The 20722-nt window shown below is 42.4% G+C and overlaps 1 protein-coding gene across 1 annotated transcript in view; it reads left to right on the plus strand.

Annotated features, from left to right (window-relative positions):
* jazf1b (JAZF zinc finger 1b) overlaps positions 1-20722 on the plus strand; it is a 267960-nt gene that overhangs the window by 241158 nt on the left and 6080 nt on the right. The window contains exon 4 of the mRNA XM_072575047.1: positions 5673-5842. Coding sequence (XP_072431148.1) covers positions 5673-5842 — 170 coding nt within the window. The remainder of the gene's footprint in view (positions 1-5672; positions 5843-20722) is intronic.

A 20722-nucleotide genomic window follows, 5' to 3' on the forward strand; every position in this document is an offset into this window, starting at 1 on the left:
TGAAAAATACTGTTGTTGATCTTTGGCAGCATGTTGTTACCTTAGCGCGCCTGGGCAGCTTTGGAACAACTCTGGTGCTCATCAAGAAGTTTGTTTTTGACAGATGTCTCATATGGCTGGAACAGGACATGCAAATCATAGTAATAAGACTCACTTCTCCCAATGGTCCAGCTAACTGTCATTTATAATGCCCACATTATGCAACTGTTGAACAGTAATAGCTTGTTAGTCAAAATACTGAATAATATAGCTTTATCCTTCTCTGGTTTGCTAAAACCAAACAGCTCATGCATATGAGCTTGTAACTCTAACAAGTGATCAAGTGAATTGAAATAATATAGCTCTTACCACAACTTTTTAGAGCTGGAATCATTCTCTGAGCATGATTTTTAATATTTGGACTAAACTATATTTGAGCACTGAAAAAGTTTATAGTTTAATAAATCATTAAATAGGAAAATTAAAATAGCAAATTTAAAATTGCCTAAACTACTTGTAGCTTATTATATGGACTATTTGTCTTTCTTTAGTCCTGGTATATATTAAATATTTTAAAAATGCAAATTTTAAAAAAGTACAGGAAATTATATGTAAAGTGGGGGAGTCTGTGGCCTAGTCATAGACTATTAATCCAGAAACTCCATTAATGTTCTGGGGACTGGGATGCAAATCCCACCACAGCAGATGTGGAATTTGAATTCAGTTTTAAAATTCTGAAACTAAGCAGCCACTGATGACCATGAAACAGTTGCCAATTATTGGGAAAACCTATCTGGTTCACTAGTCACTTCAGGGAAGGAGATCTGCCATCCTTACCTGGTCTGGCCTACATGTGACTCCAGATCCAGAGCCATGTAGTTGACTCTCAATTAGGCTCTGAAGTGGCTTAGCAAGACATTCAGGTCAAGGCCAGCGAGGGATGGGCATTGAATGCTGGCCAGCCAGTGAGTGCTGTCCACATCCCATGAATATTTTTTTTTTGAAAAAGGTGAAAATGTTATAACTTTATTTGCAAGTCATTTAATATCCATTCACTGACCAACAGTATACTTTTAATGGAATAAAAATAAACAGTATTCCCGGAGAGTGATTTTCTGAATTTCGTGTAGCTCGTAGTAGGAAGAGCAAAGGGCACCAATGTCCTGAAATGCCTTGCAGTACCTAACTAAGCTCTACTGCTTTTTCAGAGCCACTGAAAAACAGTTTTTCAAAAAAAAAGTCAGTAATAAATCCCATAGGGGTTTTATAAAATACTTCTTTACTGAGAGAGTGGTTAATTTGTAGAACTTGCTATCATAGAGGATGACTGGGTGGGTGCATTTAGGGAGAAACTAGATAGATAGAAGAAGGAGAAAAGATTAGAAAGGTATGTTGATGGGCTTAAACGAAGAAGTCTGGGAAGAGTATAGATTCCAGCAGGAACTGCAAAAGACAAATGAGCTAGATAGGAGCTGTGTACATGGCTCCTAGTAGTAGTCAGGACATGGGGAAGAAAATTAATCACTAGATAGAAAAGGCATATAAGAAAGGCACTATTACAATAATTGTGGTGACAGGTGGACTGGGAAAATAAGGTTGGCAGCGGATCTCAAGAAAACATATTTGTGAAATGTCTACAAGATGGTTTTTTAAGCAGCTTATTCCAGAGCCCACTTGGGAACAGGCAATTCTGGATTTGGTGATGTGCAATGAGGCAGACTTGATTAGAGAGCTTAAGGTGATGGAACGCCTAGAGGGTAGTGATATAATATGATAGAATTCACCCTGCAATTTAAGAGGGAGAAGATTGAATCAGATGCAATGGTATTGCAATTAAATTAAATTCCAAATACATGAGGGAGGAGCTGGCCAAAGTTGATTGGAAGGGGAGCCCAGCAGAAAAGATGGTGGGGCAACAATGGCAGGAGATTCTGGGGGTAATTTGGGAGGCACAGCAAAAATTCATTCCAAGAAAGGAGGAACACACAAAAGGGGCAGATGAGGCAACCATAACTGACGAGGGAAGTCAGGGATAGCAAAAAAAACAAAAAAGAGAGCAGACAATATGATGAAGAGGATTGGGAAGCCTTTAAAAACCAGCAGGGGATAACTAAAAAAGCAGTAAGAGTGGAGAAGATGAAATATGACAGTAAGCTAGCTAGCAATATAAAAGAAGATTGCAAGATTTTTTTCAGATATCTATAAGGTAGGAGAGAGGCAAGTGGACATTGGAATGCTGGAAAATGAAGCTGGAGAAGCAGGAACAAAGAAATGTGAAGCATAGGTTCTTTGCATTAGTTTTCGTGGTGATAAATAGCTGCAATATACCAAAACTTACTGTCAGGGGCAAAAATGAATGTAGTGGTCATCACTAAGGAGAAAGTGTTGGGGAAGTTGAAAGGACTGAAGGTGGATAAATCCCCTGGACCAGATGGACTACACCCCAGAATTATAAGGGAAATAGCTGAGGAAATTGTAGAGATATTGGTGGCGATCTTTCAGGAATCACTGCAGTCAGGGAGGGTACCAGAGGACTGGAAATTGGTTAATGTAACACACCTGTTTAAGAAAGCAGAGAGGCACAAGACAGGAAACTATAGGCTGGTTAGCCTGGCCTCGGTTAGAATCTCAGAATCCCTACAGTGTGGAGGCAGGCTATTCAGACCATTGAGACCACACCGACCCTCCAAAGACTCACCACCCTATCCTATCCGTGTAACTCTACATTTTCCATGGCTAATTCACCTAGTCTGCATATCACTGAACACTATGGGCAATTTAGCATGGCCAATCCACCTAACAGCCAGTGGTTGTTGGTAAGAATTTAGAGTCCATTATTAAGGATGAGGTAATGGAATACTTGGAAGTGCATAGTAAAATAGGGCAGAGTCAGCATGGCATCGTCAAAGGAAGGTCATGCCTGAAAATCTGTTAGAAGTCTTTGAGGACGTAACAAGCAAGTTAGACAAAGAAAACAAGTGGTCATGATCAGTTTGATTTCCAGAAGGCCATTGACAAGGCAGCATACAGGAGGTTGCTAAATAAGAGCCCATGGTGTTAGGGGCAAGGTACTAGCCAGGATAGAAGATTGGTTGACTGGCAGAAGACAGACAGTAGTGATAAATAAGTCTTTTTTTAGGATGAAAGCTGGTGACAAGTGGAGTTCCGCATGGATCAGTGTTCAGGCCACAACTATTCATGTTTAGATTAATGATCTGGCTGAAGGAGCTTGGTGTTGTTGCTAAGTTTGTGGATGCCACAAAGATAGGCGGAGGGACAGATAGCATTGAGGAAGCGGGGAGGCTGCAGAAGGATTTGAACAGGCTAGGAGAGTGGGCAAAACAAGTGGCAGACGTGGGAAAACATGAAGTTATGCACTTTGGTTCAAACATTAAAGGCATAGACTATTTTCTAAACAGGGAGAGGCTTTGGAAATCTGAAGCACAAAGGACTTGGGTGCCCTAGTTCAGGATTCTCTTAAGGTTAACGTCAAGTTCAGTTGGTAGTTCGGAAATCAAGTTAACATTAACTTCAAGATGGCTACAATGCAAGACCAGAAATGTACTGCAGACGTATAAGGCTATGGTATTTATAATATTGGGAGCAGTTTTGCACCTTGTTATCTAAGGAAGGATGTGCTGGTAATGGAGGGGGTCCAGTGGAGGTTTACAAGAATGATCCTGGGGATGAAAGCCTTGTCGTAGGAGGAGCGGTTTAGGACTATTGGTCTGTACTCAATAGAGTTTAGAGGATGATGAGGGATCTGATTGAAACTTACAAAAAACAGAGAGGCCTGGATAGAGTAGACGTGGAGAAGATATCTCCACTATTAAGAGAGACTATTACCGGAGGGCACAGCCTCAGAGTGAAGTAACGACCCTTTAGAATTGAGCTGAGGAGAGATTTCTTCAGCCAGAAAGTATCCACAGAGGTAACCTGTGAAACCCATTGGTGCAGAGGGCTATGGAGGCCACCTCATCGAGTGTATTTAAGACAGAAATAGATAGTTTGTTGATAAGTTAGGGGATAAGGGTTATGGGGAGAAGGCAGTGAGTGGGGTTGCAAAAATAAGTAAGCTGTGATCGAATGGTAGAGCATCCAGGACAAAGCAAGCTGCTTGATTAATACCCCTCCACCACATTAAACATTCACTCTACCACTGATGCACAGTAGCATGCTAAATACACACGAAGAACTTGTAAATTTCTTCAACAACAGCCTCTAAGTCCACAACCTTCATTTTACAGAATAATAAGGGCAACACTTAATACAAGAGCACACACATCAGGAGTTCTAAGAAGCTTTGTAGCTCAGGTTGTGGATGAGGTTGTTGATGTGCTCGCTGAGCTGGTAAATTTGTTTGCAGACATTTCGTCATCATGCAAGGTAACATCAGTGCGCCTCCGGTGAAGCGTTGGTGTTCTGACCCACTTGGTATTTATGTCTCTTGGTTTGCTGAGGTGGGATGAAAGGTGGTTACCTAAAAAGCGTAGTCTGCTGGTACCTACACAACAGGAAGACACAAAGCATCCAGATACGCTGGTCACCCTGTCATACATCAAGGGCATATTGGAAATGACCACCAGACTGCTCTGACCCTTAGGTATCATGGTAGCCTACAAATCAGCAACCACACTACGACAGATACTGAAGAGTATAAATGATTCCATACCCACAACTAACAAAACAAATGTTATATACATAATGCCATGTAAAGACTGCAGAAATATTGTATAGGGCAAACCCCAGAAGAAAACTAGCCATCAGGTGCACGAGCGTGAACTAGCCACCAAGAGACATGATCAACTATCACTTGTGTACATACACACGAACAAAGAAGGATACCAATTCGACTGTGACCATTTATCCATCTTAGGACAAGCCAAAGAGAGACATGCACAGGGATTCTTGGAGGCCTGGCACTCAACCCAGATCATGTACAGTTAGAGCCTGTAGACCAACCACTTAGAAATAAAACCAGAAATGATGCCACTCACCTCAGCAAACCAGGACACATAATTAACAAGCAGGACAGAACACCAACGCCTCACCGGAGGCGCACTGATGATGTTACCTAGTATAGTGACGAAGCAAACTTCCCAGCTCAGTGAGCAATTCAACAACCTTAAACACATGAGAAGCCAAGAGTCATTTGGCTTCTTCAGTTTTACTCCGCACTTCAATAAAAGATTTTCAAAGTTGACCAAATTTGTTCTGATGACAGAATTATGTGATGTGAGGCTGAGTAAATTTACAAGAGAATTATATAGCTATTTGATTGAGGAGCACCTATTTTTGAATGGACTATAGAGTCTTTTCCAGACCTATTGTTTTTCAAGTTTCTTTGTCCCTAAAGATATCTCCTTTCCAAGTCTAATATATGGTTTTGGGTTGGCTGTTACAGTAAAGAGGCCTGACATATAAAAATTCCAACATGCAAAGTTTGCTTCCCTTGTTCTCCTTACATCATTGTTTTATCTCACTAAACCTGTCTGGAGTCTTCAGTACTATATCAGGAACTAATGTAACTGATTTCTATTCTGACTGCTGACTAACTCAAATCATTTGAAAGGCTACAGATTTTTGAGATCAATATGTTTCATGATCTGGTGAAATCAAATTTTTTAAAAATGAAATGTCTGGTTTTCTTCTTTGTTTTTAAATATGTCTCCCTGTCTCTTTCTCCCTGTCAGGTAGTGAATATGATGAAGAAGAAGTAGACTACGAAGAATCAGACAGTGAGGAGTCTTGGACCACAGAAAGTGCAATTAGTTCAGAAGCTATTCTGAGCTCGATGTGCATGAATGGAGGAGAAGAGAAACCTTTTGCCTGTCCTGTTCCTGGATGTAAAAAGAGATATAAGGTAGGTTGGATGATTATAAATAGAGATAGTCTGTAAAATGAGCATTGATTTTCAGTAATATAATAGTAAAGTATCATGTCACAAGTAAATGTTTTACGTTCTATAATTTTTAGGCCATTAGAGGTCTGCTTAACCAGGATAAATTATTACAACAACATTAAGGTTAAATATATTGCATTTTTAACCTGAATTTGCGTTTAATGATGCCTTTGAGTTGTTTTAAAAAATAGAAGTATATAATGTATCATAGAGCACATTTCTCAAAATAAGTAATTAGACTCACCACTTCAGGCATTGGATGCGGCCTCAGTTTTCCAGAACAGTTGCAAACTTTGTTCTCAGAAGGCTAACAATGAGTGCGGAGCTCATCAGAAGTGTATTACGCCATTTGTGTAATTTTCTACCTAGATTGGTAACAACTTCACCATCTGCGGTAGATGTCCTCTTGGGTTCCTGTCACCATTGTCTCCCATATGCTACGATGTGGAGGTGTCGGTGTTGGACTGGCATGGACAAGGTGAGAAGTCACACGACACCAGGCTATAGTCCAATAGGTTTATTTGAAATCATCGGCTTTCAGAGTGCTGCTCCTTCGTCAGGTGATTCCAGGTTATAGTCCTGGGGTCGTGTGACTTCTCACCTTATCCCATATGCTACAGTTATATTCAAGAATTTCTCTGTACTGCCCAAAGTTTACTCTTACAAATAGCAATACCCCCGGGAATATCTGAGCACATCCCATTAATAAAGCCTGCTCTTCTTTGACACTAAAATCTTATCTCTTCTCTTCCACTTTTAGATAGGGAATCTTCTGTCAATCCACTGGTCATGCAATGATATGTCAACGTATCAGCTCCCTCTGCACCTGTATAACTATCCCCTAATCAGCAGGAAACAAAATTAGAATTCCTTTGTACCATGCCCAATTTTAATATTGGGCCAAATATTGCTGTAAGCAGGGCTTCACATAACATCTCTATATGGACTTCAGTAAGGCGTTCGACAAGGTTCCCCATGGGAGACTGATTAGCAAGGTTAGATCTCATGGAATACAGGGAGAACTAGCCATTTGGATACAGAACTGGCTCAAAGGTAGAAGACAGAGGGTGGTGGTGGAGGGTTGTTTTTCAGACTGGAGGCCTGTGACCAGTGGAGTGCCACAAGGATCGGTGCTGGGTCCTCTACTTTTTGTCATTTACATAAATGATTTGGATGCGAGCATAAGAGGTACAGTTAGTAAGTTTGCAGATGACACCAAAATTGGAGGTGTAGTGGACAGCGAAGAGGGTTACCTCAGATTACAACAGGATCTGGACCAGATGGGCAAATGGGCTGAGAAATGGCAGATGGAGTTTAATTCAGAAAAATGCGGGGTGCTGCATTTTGGGAAAGCAGGACTTATACACTTAATGGTAAGGTCCTAGGGAGTGTTGCTGAGCAAAGAGACCTTGGAGTGCAGGTTCATAGCTCCTTGAAAGTGGAGTCGCAGGTAGATAGGATAGTGAAGGCGGCATTTGGTATGCTTTCCTTTATTTGTCAGAGTATTGAGTACAGGAGTTGGAAGGTCATGTTGCGGCTGTACAGGACATTGGTTAGGCCAATGTTGGAATATTGTGTGCAATTCTGGTCTCCTTCCTATCGGAAAGATTTTTGAAACTTGAAAGGGTTCAGAAAAGATTTACAAGGATGTTGCCAGAGTTGGAGGATCTGAGCTACAGGGAGAGGCTGAACAGGCTGGGGCTGTTTTCCCTGGAGCATCGGAGGCTGAGGGGTGACCTTATAGAGGTTTACAAAATTATGAGGGGCATGGATAAGATAAATAGACAAAGTCTTTTCCCTGGGGTGGGGGAGTCCAGAACTAGAGGGCATAGGTTTAGGGTGAGAGGGGAAAGATATAAAAGAGACCTAAGGGGCAGCCTTTTCACACAGAGGGTGGTACGTGTATGGAATGAGCTGCCAGAGGATGTGGTGGAGGCTGGTACAATTGCAACATTTAAGAGGCATTTGGATGGATATATGAATAGGAAGGGTTTGGAGGGATATGGGCCGGGTGCTGGCAGGTGAGACTAGATTGGGTTGGGATATCTGGTCGGCATGGACGGGTTGGACCGAAGGGTCTGTTTCTATGGTGTCCATCTCTATGACTCTGTGATTCATTGGTAGTCAGTAATATTTATCATGATGTTGCAGAGAATATTTATGCTTGTATTGACAAATGTTAACATTCTGTGACGAGTTTAATGGGTAACCAAAAAATGTTCTTTAAAAGAAAATCACAGGGAAGCAAAGGGCCATTTGTGTGAAACAAATAGTAAAGCTGCTGAACTCAGCAATATTTGCATATTCACAGTAAACCCACACATCTTTTTATTAATAGTTTTAAGAAAATCTTTTGAATATTACAAGTACAAAACCAAACAATTCAAACCAACATTAAAAATAAACCCATTAATTACATAAATAATAATTAATAACTAAGCTAAAAAAGGAAAATCCTAATAATGATAATAACCAATACACAGCTCAGCAAAACAAAGCAATAGCCCTCGATCATCGAGTGCATAAGTTTATACATATTTGTATGTTCATAGTTCCTTCCCTCTGGATATGAGGTTCATTACATAGAATTGCCATGGCTATATAAAGGCTCTTATTAGTATGGCAGGCAAATCTTTACCCAGTTAGTCTAAAAAGGGCCGCCATGTCTTATAGCAAATCTCAGTTTCATGGTGTACCATACTCATAAGAAAGTCCAAGGGGATGTGCTCCATGACTAGTTTACACCAGCCCGCCAGCCCTGGGAGATTTTCTGACAGCCACCTTAATGATTCCTGATGAAGGGCTTTTGCCTAAAACGTCGATTTTCCTGCTCCTCGGATGCTACCTGACCTGCTGTACTTTTCCAGCACCACTCTAATCTTGACCCACCCTAATAGAATGTTCTTTCTGGCACAAAAAGTGAGGATACTGTAAAGCCTTTTTTTAGTGTGCATCTAATGAACATGAATTAACAAAGCCAAGAAGAAGAGATACCAGATCTATCTCTCCCTCTGTCCCCGAGGCTGCCTCTATTTCACCTACCGTAGTTCTCCGGTATACCTGCAGTCCATGTGACAAGACAAAAGGCAATGAGTGAGCATGCCCATGCTCACTTTATATTTAGGACACATTGGAGATGCTCCCACTTTAAATGTTGTGAGGCGGGGCCAAGTGGACCTGTGGAGAATCTTCAATTGCAAGGCGTGGATCCTGTTTCAAATTGAGATCATTCTTGCATTTCCCAGATCTCCTCCCATATTTCAGAAGAGATCGCAAAGTCCAACTCCGTCTCCTGTACCTTACAGAGCCATGCGGTCTCCTCCAAGGGACCCCCTCCCAGTAGATGACAAGTGTTGCTAACAGATAATGTACCCTCAGCCGTCAACACCCTCTTCTCCATGTCGGGCCTATAAGGATCAGTTAGAAGCGTAGTCTCTTTTTTTTTTGTGTGAAGTTTCTAATTTGAAAGAAATGAAAGAGGCTCCTACTGGGCAAATCATATTTCCGAGCCAACAGGTCAAGAGACATCAGTATGTCCCTTCAATAAATTGCCCAGGCAAGACATGTCTCTAGCTTCCCTTAGTTTAAACCTACAGTCCACCATCCCTGGCTGAAAGCCGAGCATACCAACTACAGGTGTCAAAAATGACGTTTTGAAAATATTGTCCTCACCCTGACACATTGCCCTCCACGCCTTGACAATATTGTTTTCATTTTGTCTAAGAACAGCAGGTCAATAAGGGGGCATCTTGCCTGAGATGCTTCGATGTCCAGCCAAAGTGAGTGAGGGTCCCCCTGCGCCCATTCATTCAAGTAAGATAGCAACGAGCTTAACTGATAGTTTTTGATATCTGGGAGGCCCACTCCTCCCAATCTGTAAAGTAACTGCAATTTAGTCAATTTAATTAGGAGCCGCTTGCAATACCAGATAAAAGAACTGGACCAGCCGTTCAGCCTTCTAAATATTTGCTTTGTAAAAAGCAGAGGAAGAATTTACATAGGATACAACAAGTGGGGCAGAATGCTCATTTCAATGAGGGCTATCCGACCTCACCAAGAGATTGGAAGCGCCTCCCATCTATGAAGGTCCTGTTTGGTTCTGTCGAATAAATGACCAAAATTGGCTTTAAATAGCCAATCAAAAACAGGAGTAATAAATATACCCAAGTAGAGAAAGCCCTCTTGTGACCATCTAAAAGGGACCTGAGATTCGTCCTCAAGATCAGGCACTCCTAGGGAGACCATCCATGGGCATGGCCTCTGAATTCGCAAAATTGATCTTTTATCCCGAGAAGCCACCAAATAAATTGATGCATTGTATCATGTGTGGCACTGAGACTGTTGGGTTTGATAAGAAGACAAGAACGTCATCCGTATACAGTGATTTCATCCCCACTTCTGGAGCATTTATATTGGGATCCTTGTGAATTGCCTCCACCAGTAGTCGATCACCAACGTGAAAAGCAATGGTGACAAGGGACAACCCTGTCAACTGCCCCAACAAATTCTAAAATTGTTTGACCATATACCATTGGTGAGGACTGTGACAAGAGGATCACTGTACAAAACCTCCACCCACCTGATGAAGGTCTCTCCCAAGCCAACCCACTTCAAAGTATGAAAAAGATATGGCCACTCGACTCTGTTAAATGCCTTTCCGCATCTAAGGAGATCACCAATACCTGTACCAGTCGCTGTGAACATACTTGAATCATGTTAAGTAATCTCCTGACATTATCCGTTGACCTGCAACCTGTCTGGTACCCTTAATGATGGAGGACAGTACAGTTTCTATCCTTAATGCCAGAGTCTTGGATAGGATTTTGAAGTCAACATTCAGGAGTGAAATGGGTCTAGAGGAAGCACAGTCCTGTGGGGCCTTCCCTTTTTTAAGAATGAGAGAGTTGTTCGCCTCACTTGGAGATGGTGGGAGGAGGCCACATCTATGTGAGTCATTAAACATACTAAGCATCGGCCCTGACAATATACTTATAAATTCCTTATAGAACTGACTGGGGAGACCCTCAGGACCGGGCGCCTTCCCATTCTGGAGTGACCTCTCAGCCTCCTGCATTGGGACATTGAGGAGAGACTCTTGATCAGGGGTCATTCCCAGAAGGTCCAAAATTCTTAAAAAAAAACTCCATCCTAACCCACCCACACTCTCAGCTTTCAGATTGGTATAATTCAGAGTAAAATGTTTGGAATGCTGCATTTATGCTATTAGAATCACAGGTCAAATTTCCAGTGTCCTCTCTGACCAAGGTGAAGGCTTGGGGGGGGTACTCCTTTCCTAGTAAGGTATGCTAGGTACTTGCCTGACTTGTCCCCGTGCTCAAACAGCCTTTAACCTGCAAATGTAAGCTCCCCTTTGGCTGTCCGTGTCAGCATGGAGTTCAGCGTAGACTGAAGCACCGTGATCCTCTGCAGTTTAACTAGCAGGGCTTGTCAAAGTATGTCTTTTCAGCTACTTTCAGACGCGTCTCGAGCAAGCATTGTTGCTCACCCATCCGTCACTTCTTACTGGCTGAATAGGAAATAACCAACCACCTAGCAATGGCATTAGCTGTTTCCCAAAGAATGGATCGGCTACTGGCTAAGCCTGAATTAATATCTAAAAAAGGTTTGATACATGGGGAAGAATACGGGATCTTACGTGTTTCCTGTCCCCCAGCCCACCCCCTTAAATTCTTGTCAGACGCACTTTCTAGACTGGTTAACCTTGTTAATGGGTCTGGGTGGGTTGCGCTTCGGCGGGTTGGTGTAGACTTGTTGGGCTGAAGGGCCTGTTTCCACAATGTAAGTAATCTAATTCACTGCTGTCTCACAGCGCCAGAGACCAGGGTTCAATTCCTGCCTCGGGCAACTGTCTGTGTGGAGTTTGCACATTCTCCCTGTGTCTGTCTGTGTGGGTTTCCTCCGGGTGCTCCGGTTTCCTCCCACAGTCCAAAAATGTGCAGGTTAGGTGAATTGGCCATGCTAAATTGCCCGTAGTGTTAGGTGAAGGGGTAAATGTAGGAGAATGGGTCTGGGTGGGTTGCTTTTCAGAGGGTCAGTGTGGACTTGTTGGGCCAAAGGGCCTGTGTCCACACTGTAAGTAAGTAATCTAATCTAATCTCAACATATCATTGTAGGAGGGGATTTCAATTGTCTCACAGACCCTACAATAGACAGATTGCCCAAAGGCCCACCGATATCTTCTTTGCGATCTAAACAGTTAAGGGATTCATGTGCTAAATTGGGGTTTGTAGAGGTTTATATACATCTATACCCCTTCACCCTACTGGCAGGGACATCACACTCTTTTCAAACCCACATAAATGCCATACCAGGATTGATCTATTTCTGATCCCTGCAGCACACCTGTACACGGTGGTGTCATGTACATTTGGCGATATCACTATTTCCGATCATGTCCCAGTGTATTGTCCCAGGGATCTGTTTCTCCAGGGCTTCAATCCAGCTCCTGGAGGAGTCAGTTTCTGCCTCTACCCTTGCAGCCCGGTGCTCGAGCTCATAGGTCCTTTTTCCCAAGTCTTGCAGCATAGCAAGAGCCAGCTTCTCCTCAATTTTTTCCTGGATCTCCTTCCCCCGGACCTCGTGAGATCTGGCCAGCTCCTCAACCAGAGTCTAGTGAGTAAGCAAGCCCGCTTCTTCCGAGGACTGGACCATGGCCCTGACCCCGGGCGAGCTTCCTCCTTTCTTTGGCATTCTCCAGCTGCAAGAGCAAAGCTAAATAGATTTTTTTTCAGGTTTCTAGCTCCTTTACTGTGTTTTTACTCACAATAAAGTGTTTAGGATGGGTTCTGGCTCTGTCGGGTCAGTGTTGCAGCGAAAAGCCCAGCAAACACGATCCTAACAGGACGCTGCCATCTTGGATCCCCTCAAAACCCACACATCTAATCCTCATCTGAAACTGCACACCATTAGCCATGGCATGGCACTATAAACTACTTGGAAATTATAGCCACAAAGAAAATCTCCAGTATTTCCAATTTACACTGCCAGCAGGCAAGACTGGCTGTCTGTTACATTGTCATCTGAAGATGTAAACCTCCAATAACTTTGGAAATAAACCATAGTGAAGCCCAATTTAGAGACATGAAGAATTCAGTTTCACCACTTTTTGGCAGTGACTTTGTCTGCGGTCATAGAGTTAACTGCAGAACCGATGCAGTTAGACAGAGTCCAGCATTTCAAATGTTCTTTTTCACAGAGATCCCCTGAAAATCCGTATGTGCACATGAGGTAGCTAATCAGGAGACCCCCTTGAGGAATTTATCCCACATTGTAATTTTAATTTAATAAATTTGTTTTTTTGGGAACTATACCAAATTGTTTTCACAATCTACACGCTCTATTTTGTTATGAACTTCCAAACTTAAATCTGGCATGTTGCACAAACTGTCTAATTTCTAACTTGTCTACCTCTGACCCAATTACAGCTTAGCTGCCACTGAAACTCTTATTGATGGCTGTGTTAATTTGAAACTGAATAATTCTCACATTCCTCTGACAGGCCCCAAGTATGAACTTCAACTTCTCCAAAACTCTGCAATAGAACTCCCTTCTATTCTGCACAATTTCCAGTTGCCTATCTCCTCGTGTCCTTACTGATTTAACATTAGTTCAAGTGCCTGAATTTTAAAATTCTTATGCTCATCTTACACTCTCTTCATTGCTATACCTCTCTATTTCTGCAATTCCTCCAGCGCTGTGAATCTTCCTCGCTGCCTCAACGGTCTTGTCCTGGTTTTGACCTCTTGAGGATTCACTTCCCTCCCTCTGCTTTCTAAGAATTCACACAGCCCATTATGTTAGCTTGCTACATGTAGTAAAACAGTCAAGCCAAGGCAGCTAAAACACCGATTGAAATTCAATATTTTATTCCTCTAAAAATGCTAATTCTGTATTCTCTTTCTTTCTCTGTCTCTCTCTCTCTTTCTCTCCCTCGCCCTCCCTTGGCCAGAATGGTAAATGTGAATACAGAAACATCATTGTGTAAAACACAAAAGTATCAAGTGAATTGTTTTCTACGGTACATAATTATATAGTACTGTAATCACTTGGATAGAATAATTCTCAAATTTAACAACTGAAACAAAGCTTTCTTTAATCTAAGTACTTTTTAGTTCCTGCAGCTTTTGAGAAACCCAGGTGATGGTCATTATATCCTGGTCTGATTGTACAGTGTGGGTTGTGGCTGAAAACACACTGAAAAATGCAAATATTTTAAATAATTCTGCAGGAAGCAAACAATCCATGGCTAAAAACACACAACGATAATTTCCCTGGAGGCAATTGAAGCATTCAGTACAGTGGTGTCTCTAACAAGTAAAAACTCTGCAATTTGCTAAATTCTATCTTGTTTGCTTTGTTTGACAGCTTGTCTTAGAACTAAATAATACATGGTCTGCTTCTGGAATCTTTGCCCTCATCTGAAATTCAGGAGGACTGTCTTACTGATGTCTGGCACACTATTCATATGTGAACAGTCTGAGATGAATGACTTGTAGACTTGATGTTGGGGACAAAGATAATGATACAGACAAAGAATAAGCATTCTCCACCTCTGTCATTAGATTAGCAAAAAAGAATTAAACTGATTGTTGGATTGCAAACTGCTGAACAGAATAAAGAAGTCTTTAACCTTGTTTGGAAACACAGTGGAAAGGTTTAAAACGTACATTTAAATTTCAGTTTACAAATATTCTCTCAAAAAGTGAAGACTATAGTTTTTTTTTGTTCAGGGATTATTTGTGCATTTACAAAATATTGCAAAACTAAACGCAAAGAATGGTGCCAGTGCTCTGGCACTGACCAATGAACTCAAGTCCTTGCCTGGCAGAATGACACAGGTCTGGAACTGCTGTGCATGTGCCAAATCCATAAAGTGAGTTCTGATTATAGCATTAATTAGCCATTCTGACTGACCTGATGTACATTTTACAGCCTTGATTTATTATGTCCACCTGTCTTATTCACCCTCTGCTGCGACACCAGGCACCCCAGCAGCACCATGTAAAAGCTCTGGCATCCACGGTTTCTTGATTTCTTGGAAAACTTTAGCATTAGATTTTATTGTTACACGTACTCACGTTCAGAAGTACTTAAATACAGTGGAAAGTGTACAATGTCACCATTCCCAGCACCATCGTAAGTACAAAGGTGCCTAGGTACAAAACCTTAGGTACAAAGTAGAAAGTAAAGAATTAAAAGTTAAACATTACAGTTTGCATTTAGATATAAAGTTAAAACCTTGCACTTCCATTGGTAGTTCATAAAAAGTAAAATTCAAATTAACTTTTCCACCACTACCCTAGCTGTGAATGCCCTCCAGGAAATAGCTTCTCGGAAGTAGATTGCCATGTCCACAATTATGAGGATATAGTTGTCCTGCATTTCATTTTGGTAATGCCTCTATACAATCCAATAACACTCAACAAAAGGGTTCCTCAAAACTAGTATGAGTATCAAAGGTGCTCTGATTATGTGCTGAGATTTTCTTACCACCCTGACGTGTATGACATTTCTTCACAACTACACTACATCTTTATGAAATTTTGGCTATGTAAAATTGTTGTCTTTGTTTTCCGAAGTCCTGTATGCCCTACCATAGGAACTTCACATACTGCTTGCAATATCTCCATAAGATAGAACATGGAACATAGAACATAGAACAATACAGCACAGAACAGGCCCTTCGGCCCACGATGTTGTGCCGAACTTCGAACCTAGATTAAGCACCCATCCATGTACCTATCCAAATGCCGCTTAAAGGTCGCCAATGATTCTGACTCTACCACTCCCACGGGCAGCGCATTCCATGCCCCCACCACTCTCTGGGTAAAGAACCCACCCCTGACATCTCCCCTATACCTTCCACCCTTCACCTTAAATTTATGTCCCCTTGTAACACTCTGTTGTACCCGGGGAAAAAGTTTCTGACTGTCTATTCTATCTATTCCTCTGATCATCTTATAAACCTCCATCAAGTCATCCCTCATCCTTTGCCGTTCCAACGAGAAAAGGCCGAGAACTCTCAACCTATCCTCGTACGACCTACTCTCCATTCCAGGCAACATCCTGGTAAATCTTCTCTGCACCCTCTCCAAAGCTTCCACATCTTTCCTAAAGTGAGACGACCAGAACGGCACACAGTACTCCAACTGTGGCCTAACCAAAGTCCTGTACAGCTGCAACATCACTTCACGACTCTTGAATTCAATCCCTCTGCTAATGAACGATAATACACCATAGGCCTTCTTACAAACTCTATCCACCTGAGTGGCAACTTTCAAAGATCTATGTACATAGACCCCAAGATCCCTCTGTTCCTCCACCTGACTAAGAACCCTACCATTAACCCTGTATTCCGCATTCTTATTTGTTCTTCCAAAATGGACAACCTCACACTTGGCAGGGTTGAACTCCATCTGCCACTCCTCAGCCCAGCTCTGCATCATATCTAAGTCCCTCTGCAGCCGACAACAGCCCTCCTCACTGTCCACAACTCCACCTATCTTCGTATCATCTGCAAATTTACTGACCCACCCTTCGACTCCCTCATCTAAGTCATTAATAAAAATTACAAACAGCAGAGGACCCAGAACTGATCCCTGCGGAACTCCACTTGTAACTGGGCTCCAGGCTGAATATTTACCATCTACCACCACTCTCTGCCTTCGACCGGTTAGCCAGTTTTCTATCCAATTGGCCAAATTTCCCTCTATCCCATGCCTCCTGACTTTTCGCATAAGCTTACCATGGGGAACCTTATCAAATGCCTTACTAAAATCCATGTACACTACATCCACTGCTCTACCCTCATCCACATGCTTGGTCACCTCCTCAAAGAATTCAATAAGACTTGTAAGGCAAGACCTACCCTTCACAAATCCGTGCTGGCTGTCCCTAATCAAGCAGTGTCTTTCCAGATACTCGTAAATCCTATCCCTCAGTACCCTTTCCATTACTTTGCCTACCACAGAAGTAAGACTAACTGGCCTGTAATTCCCGGGGTTATCCCTATTCCCTTTTTTGAACAGGGGCACAACATTCGCTACTCTCCAGTCCCCTGGTACCACCCCCATTGCCAGTGAAGACGAGAAGATCATTGCCAACGGTACTGCAATTTCCTCTCTTGCTTCCCACATAATCCTAGGATATATCCCGTCAGGCCCGGGGGACTTGTCTATCCTCAAGTTGTTCAAAATGTCCAACACATCTTCCTTCCTAACAGGTATCTCTTCTAGCTTATCAGTCCATTTCACACTCTCCTCTTCAACAATACGGTCCCTCTCGTTCGTAAATACTGAAGAGAAGTACTTGTTCAAGACCTCTCCTATCTCTTCCGACTCAATACACAGTCTCCCACTACTGTCCTTGATCGGACCTACCCTCGTTCTCGTCATTCTCAGGTTTCTCACAAACGCATAAAATGCCTTGGGGTTATCCTTGATCCTATCCGCCAAGGATTTTTCATGCCCTCTCTTAGCTCTCCTAATCCCTTTCTTCAGGTCCCTTCTGGCTATCCTGTATCCCTCCACTGCTCTGTCTGAACCCTGTTTCCTCAACCTTATGTAAGCCTCCTTCTTCCTCTTTACTAGACATTCAACCTCCCTCGTCAACCAAGGCTCCCTCACAAGACCATTTCTTTCCTGCCTGATAGGTACATACATATCAAGGACACGTCGTATCTGCTCTTTGAAAAAGTTCTACATTTCCACCACATCCTTCCCTGACAGCCTATGCTCCCAACGTATGCTCCTCAAATCCTGTCTTACAGCATCGTAATTTCCCTTCCCCCAATTGTAAAATCTACCTTGTTGTGCGCACCTATCTCTCTCCATAACCAAGGTGAAAGTCACTCTTCTGTTCAGAGTGTTCCAACACTCTGGAACACCTTCAGACTAAACTTCATTGGAAGCTGTCTGTGCTAATTTACTTTACTCTGGATCACCTTCCTGATCCTCAAGTATAATGAAGACATGCCAAACATCTCTTTTGAGCTGTTCTTACTCTCAAAACGAGTATCAGCCACAGTAAAATCTGCTTGCGTTATTACTGTCACCTCTTATGATAGACTTTGTATGTAGCGTCCACCGAAATGGCTAAACAATGGAAAATATCCAGACTGTGACTGTTCTGTCTCTTTAGCTTCAATTGGATTTTCAGTGATTATAGACAAAGCAATGACTTTCGAAATAAACTCCACCTACGAGTAATTTCATAACCCTCCCGACTTCCACGGTTCCCAATAAATGTCACACTCCAATTAAACCTTATATAATTGAACTGGGAGATATCAATCCCATTCACCAACACTTTGGCTTTCAATGAACTCACTGGAGGGAAAATTAAATCGTTCCTCAAAAGAGTTTGAGTAATCTCTGCACCCCTTAGAATAATAATTGGCTTTGCTGCTGATTTTTAAGAAAGAGGAGCTGACTTCCCTTTGGGTAAAAATGTTTATATCTCTCATCCGTGTTATGCCCTTACTGGGAATCAGGGAAGAGTCTGTTGGTTGGAGTCATTCCTGGCACAAAGGAATATGGTTATGGTTATTGGAAGTCAGCTCCAAGACTTCAGTGCAGGAGTTCCTCAGGGTAGATATTTTCCAATCAACCTGTTCAGAGATGTTATTGCATGTCTCAGGACTGGGTGGGATTTGAACCCGGGCCTCTTGGTGCAGAGGTAGGGACACTACCACAATGCCACAAGAGCCCCATGAGTTCCTCAGGTTACGTCCAGTGCCCAACCATTTTCAGCTGCTGTCAGAAGTGGAAATGTTCACTGATGATTGTATAATGTTCAGCACCATTCACAGTTCCTCAGATGCTGACAGAGTCCATGTCCAAGTGCAACAAGACCTGGACAATATTCAGGCTTGAGCTGAAAAGGGGCAAATAACATTCATGTCACACAAATACCAGGCAATGTCCATCTCTAACACGAAAGATTCTAACAATCACCTCCTGTCATTCCGTGACATTACCATTATTGAATCCCCACTATTAACATCCTAGAGGTCGCCATTGACCAGAAACTGAATTGGACTGGCCATATAAATAAATGGCTTCAAGAAAAGATCAGAAGCCAGGAATTCTGCAGTGAGTAACTCTCCTTCTGACTCCCTAGAGTCTGTCTACCATCAACATGGCACATTGTCAGGAGTGTGATGAAATACTCCCCATTTGCCTTAATGAGTGTAGCTCCAACAGCACTCGAAGAAGCTTGACCCCATCCATGGTAAAGTAGTATGTATGTTTGGCACCATATGCACAAGCATCCACTACGAATGCTTATAAGCAGCAGTGTGCACCATCTAGAACTTCAAGGCTGCTCAAACAGCACCTTCCAAACCCAGGACCACTCTTCCATCTTGAGGGACAACAGTAATAGATACATGGGAACACCACCACTTGCAAGTTCTCTCCAAGCTGCAAATGAACCCTGCTACTCCCAGAGTTATCACAAAAGTTAAAAATCTTACAAAGTGTACAAATTTAACAATTTATCTGACCTTCAGACACAGATTGATCAAAAGTGCAGATCAGGTTTTTTTACTGAACTATTTATTGCAAGTATTTAGCCTGTAGCTACAAGTGGGCACCTATAAGCTGTCAGCGTATAATGCTACCAGTTACTCTCATCTCCTTTAAAATCTCCCCTTCACACGCACGCCCATATGCGCACAATTATTGAGCACAGGGGGAAAACAGGAAAGATAGTTCAGTTATTTTTGATCCCCACTTGTGTTGCAGAGATGATCCTCCTGCCTGTTCTGCTGGCCAGCACGTAGCATCGTAGCTTTTCTCCAGCTACTTGCACTGGTTGGTAAGAGACCCAAGGTAGCTGGTTCATTTATAAAAAGTATGCACACCCTCTGCTCCAAATTATCCGTAACTCTGTATTCCATTATTTAAACAAGCAGTAATTGAAGACTATATGCCTGCAATCGGTGTTAGGTTACTTGCTTTCAACACATACAACCACCCTTTCAAAAACTGGTTTGAAAACAACTCTTTCTCATTTCAGTCCACAGTTTTTACAGAAAGCACAAAATAATATGACACAGTCCTTGCATATATCGATCCTGACGATATGCTCATCTATAAAGCACACACAGTGCCATTATTTGGCTGGTAGCTGAGAATGTCGGAGCTCTGATGCACCTCTCTCTCTTCTTTCTGGGGCTGCCATGTTTAATCAAGTGACAGCTATAGAGTGATACAGCATGGAAACAGACCATTCAGTTCACCTCGTCCATGCTGACCAGACAGCCCAATCTGACCTAGTCCCATTTGTAAGCATTTGGCCCATATCCCTCTAAACCCTTCCTATCCATATACCAATCCAACGCCTTTTAAATGTTGCAATTGTACCCATCTCCACCACTTTCTCTGGCAGCTTGTTCCTTACATGCACCACCCTCTATGTGAAAGGTTTAGCCCGCAGGTCCCTTTTAAATACTTCCCCGCTCCCCTTAAACCAATGCCCTCTAGTTTTGGAATTCCCACCCTGGGAGAAAGACCTTGGAATATTCACCCTACCCATGCCTCTCTTGATTTGATAAACTTCTGTAAGGTCACCTCTCAGCTTCCAACACTCCAGGAAAAAAGGCTCCAGTCTATTCAGCCTCTCCCTATAGCTCAAACCCTCCAGTCCCAGCAACACCCTTGTAAATGTTTTCTGCACCCTCTCAAATATAACAACATCCTTCCGATAGAAGAACAAACCAGAATTGTACTCAATATTCTAAAAGTGGCCTCACCAATGTCCTGTATAGCCACAACATGACGTTCCAACTTCTTGGGTATCTGAAAGGAATATATCATC

The sequence above is a fragment of the Chiloscyllium punctatum genome, chromosome 8 (genome assembly GCF_047496795.1).
Source record: "Chiloscyllium punctatum isolate Juve2018m chromosome 8, sChiPun1.3, whole genome shotgun sequence".
NCBI classification, from domain to species: domain Eukaryota; kingdom Metazoa; phylum Chordata; class Chondrichthyes; order Orectolobiformes; family Hemiscylliidae; genus Chiloscyllium; species Chiloscyllium punctatum.